Below are 3162 nucleotides of genomic sequence, written 5' to 3'. Positions count from 1 at the left end.
GGGGGAAGAGCTAATTAAGTATTAAGTTACAGTTTTGGTACAAAGCAAAGTCCTTGGCTGAACAAAGGACTCGTGAACTTCTAACACCATGCATCTCTTAACTGGACGGCAAGGAGAAGATGGAAAGAGTCTGGGGAATCTCACAGCAATACTTATGGAAAACACCATCAGCCTTCCTGTCCATAGGTGTTCCTTTGGGGCTCTGGAGACCTCTGTTCCTGAAGGCAGTGCCCAAGATCTCCATTCCTCACCCTCCTGCCTGCCTAAGCGGCTCCTTCAACTCCATTACATGTTGCAGATGTTAAAGACGTGAGAATGTAGCTCCTGCCAAGGCAAGGGAAGAGAGCAGGAGACCAGGCATGCCTCGATATCCCCCCAGTCTCCTCGCCCTCTGTGGAAGGTATGGTTGCAGTGTACTGTGCTAGCCAAATGCTGAGCTAGAAAGTCTGCAATACAAGTTGGGGAGAAAGAGCCCTTCAGTGCCCTGTGCTTCGTATCTCGTTGTCCCATAGCCACACCATCTCCAGACAGTTGGAGCTCTCCTTGCCACTGCCGGCTTGATTCAAACCATGGACACCACAGTACCCCCCTGCGTGGACTGACAAGCCTGCCCACCAACTGTTAGCTGGTACTCTTCAACACAGGGACGGGATGGGGAACGGGAAACGATGGTTCCTTGCTTACTGGCAGAGCGCTGGGAAGAGGAAGCTGGAGAAGAAAAGGCCTGAAACATGCTGTTGTGCTTTTTAGGCAGGGACCAGTTGTTGCTCTACATCCTTCTTAAGGCTAAGGAAAACCGGCTGATATTTCTTGTTCATTGTTTATATTTTCATACAGTTCATTACATCACCGAGCTGAAATTAAATGATCAGTTTAGGGTGGTTCTTTTGTAATTATGTAGTGAGTACATTCATCTCTACAAGTAATCTCAGACTTGAACATTTCAGAGAAAGTTTTAATGACATAAATTGGGTAGCAATACATCACTCGAATGTTAAAATTAATGCTAGGTATCTTGGCACTCTGTGAACTAAAGTTACATGTGCTTTTTTTTCTTTTTTTCGCAGTTTCACCTGGCTTTGCAGCCAAGTCCACACCAGCCTGGTGACCCACTTCCGTGGTCAAATTGTTGCAGAGTTTGACAAGGAATTCCGATACTTGTATGCAGAGTCCAGAGCAGTGACCAGCTTCTGTGTGCCAGATCCTGGAACATGCCCCTCTTCTCAGAATATCTCAAAAGTTGCCAACTCTCTTTTAAAACCCACACAGGTGAATGATGCTGAAACCTTGAGCCCCTCCAGCAGCCTTTCCAATGTAAGCATCAGAAGCATAAAAATGTCTCCCTTTCTGAAAAACTCCAGCTGCAATGTACACCAGGAAAAGCAAGATTCAAGCTCTGATTCTGGTAATAAGAAGGGGAAGGAAGACACATCTCTGAAGCCCACTTGCCCTAAGCAGCAGGGAGAACCACCAGACTCACCAAACAGTCCTCCAAATAAATCCACCCCAGCCTTGTATCACAAATCAAATCTCATGACAGCAAGGACATTCTTGCAGCTGGAGCCTTCCCCTGCCCTGAGCTCCAATAAACCTGGTTATCAAGGGGACAGTAATGCTAACAGCAGCCACTGCTCCCCACTAAGACAGGAGCAGATGCTGCAGACCCTTTCGGAAGGTGCCAGTAGCAACGGGACAAGCATGAAGCAGAAAGGGCCTGCTGCTACCTCCAGGGAACTGACAGCAGAAAATGACAGCACTTGTTATGGGATGGAAAAAAGAGAGAGTCCCGGACAAGGAAAATTGGACCTGCTATCCCCATACAACCAGCTAAAACGAGATAAAAAGCCTGTAGTTCCTTGCTATGATAAACTCACTGAGGACATGCTGATGGAAAAGAACAGCGCGTATGGGGCTGAGAAGAGAATGACTCTCGGGCACAGTAAGCTGGATCTGATCACCAAGTACAACAAGTTAAAATCTAAACATATACACAGTCGGTTCGAACTCTGATCTGGGCCTCGAGGTGTCCTTTGGTCTTACTTTCAAGTGGTTGCTTTTCCCCACCAATCATCATATCTGGGGCTTGAAATCAAAATACGGGTGGCACATTAGTCTTACTCCTATTAAAAGGTGTCTGTGCTGTTTCTAATATATGCAGATGACTGATTCATATGAGATTAGCAAGTACAGTTCAAATTTTCAATTACAAGATCATGGCAGGAGATGGAAAATAAACATAATCCACACTTCTACATTCTTTTTACCCATTTGGGAAAGAACCAATTCCCCCCAAACTTACAGCAAAACCTGTTACAGCTGTAAACTGTTGGGCCACTGAGGTCTTCAGGGTGAACCCAGGTTCTCTTTGTACTGAGCGATTCCTCCCCCTGTATCCATGTGCTGCAAATGAAATGGTCAAAGGCAGCGTAACATTGTTAAAAATAAAGGAGCTATTCTGCTGGGAAGAGCTGTGTTGGGTCCCTCGTGGGGAGGTGAGCACCCCGAGCCCGGCCAGGGCCCCTCTGTGCTGAGCTGTGCCAGGAGGGTACGGGTGGCACGTCTGGACAGATGGTTGGCATCTGCACACGGTTGACGTTGGCACGTGAGTGGTGTCTGCACATGGGTGGGATCACCACATGGGTGGGATCACCACGTGGGTGGTGTCTGCACATGGGTGGGATCACCACATGGGAGCATCACCACATGGGTGGTGTCTGCACATGGGTGGGATCACCACATGGGAGGATCACCACATGGGAGGATCACCACATGGGTGGTGTCTGCACATGGGTGGGATCACCACGTGGGTGGGATCACCACATGGGAGGATCACCACATGGGTGGTGTCTGCACATGGGTAATACAGATGGCAGCTGACACAGATCATGCGTGGACACGGGTGGCCCCCATCCATGAGTGGCATGCTGAGGCACTTGGGTAGCGTCTGGATCATGGGTGGCGTGTCTGCACGCAGGTGACACGTCGTGCCTGGACAGGGACGGTGTGTCTGCAGGCGGGTAGCATGTGGACATGGATCGTGTCTGCAGACAGGCGGTGGTGGCCCGCGGTGGCGTGTCCAGGCACATAGACAGCAGTGGCATGGCTGGGCCCGTGGTGGCATCACAGGTGGCCTCAGCCCGCGGTGGTGTGTCTGGGCACACG

At 49.6% G+C, this 3162-nt stretch overlaps 1 protein-coding gene across 1 annotated transcript in view; it reads left to right on the top strand.

The window, feature by feature from the left end:
- FAM83C (family with sequence similarity 83, member C) overlaps positions 1-2010 on the top strand; it is a 26476-nt gene extending 24466 nt beyond the window's left edge. The window contains exon 4 of the mRNA XM_009584721.1: positions 1068-2010. Within this exon, the coding sequence (XP_009583016.1) occupies positions 1068-2010 (943 nt within the window). The remainder of the gene's footprint in view (positions 1-1067) is intronic.
- Positions 2011-3162: the final 1152 nt, after the last annotated feature.

This window comes from Fulmarus glacialis, unplaced genomic scaffold (genome assembly GCF_000690835.1).
Source record: "Fulmarus glacialis isolate BGI_N327 unplaced genomic scaffold, ASM69083v1 scaffold33160, whole genome shotgun sequence".
In the NCBI taxonomy this organism is placed as follows: Eukaryota; Metazoa; Chordata; class Aves; order Procellariiformes; family Procellariidae; genus Fulmarus; species Fulmarus glacialis.
The sequence above is the reverse complement of the archived record's forward strand: the minus strand, read 5'-3'. Positions and strand labels throughout refer to the sequence as shown.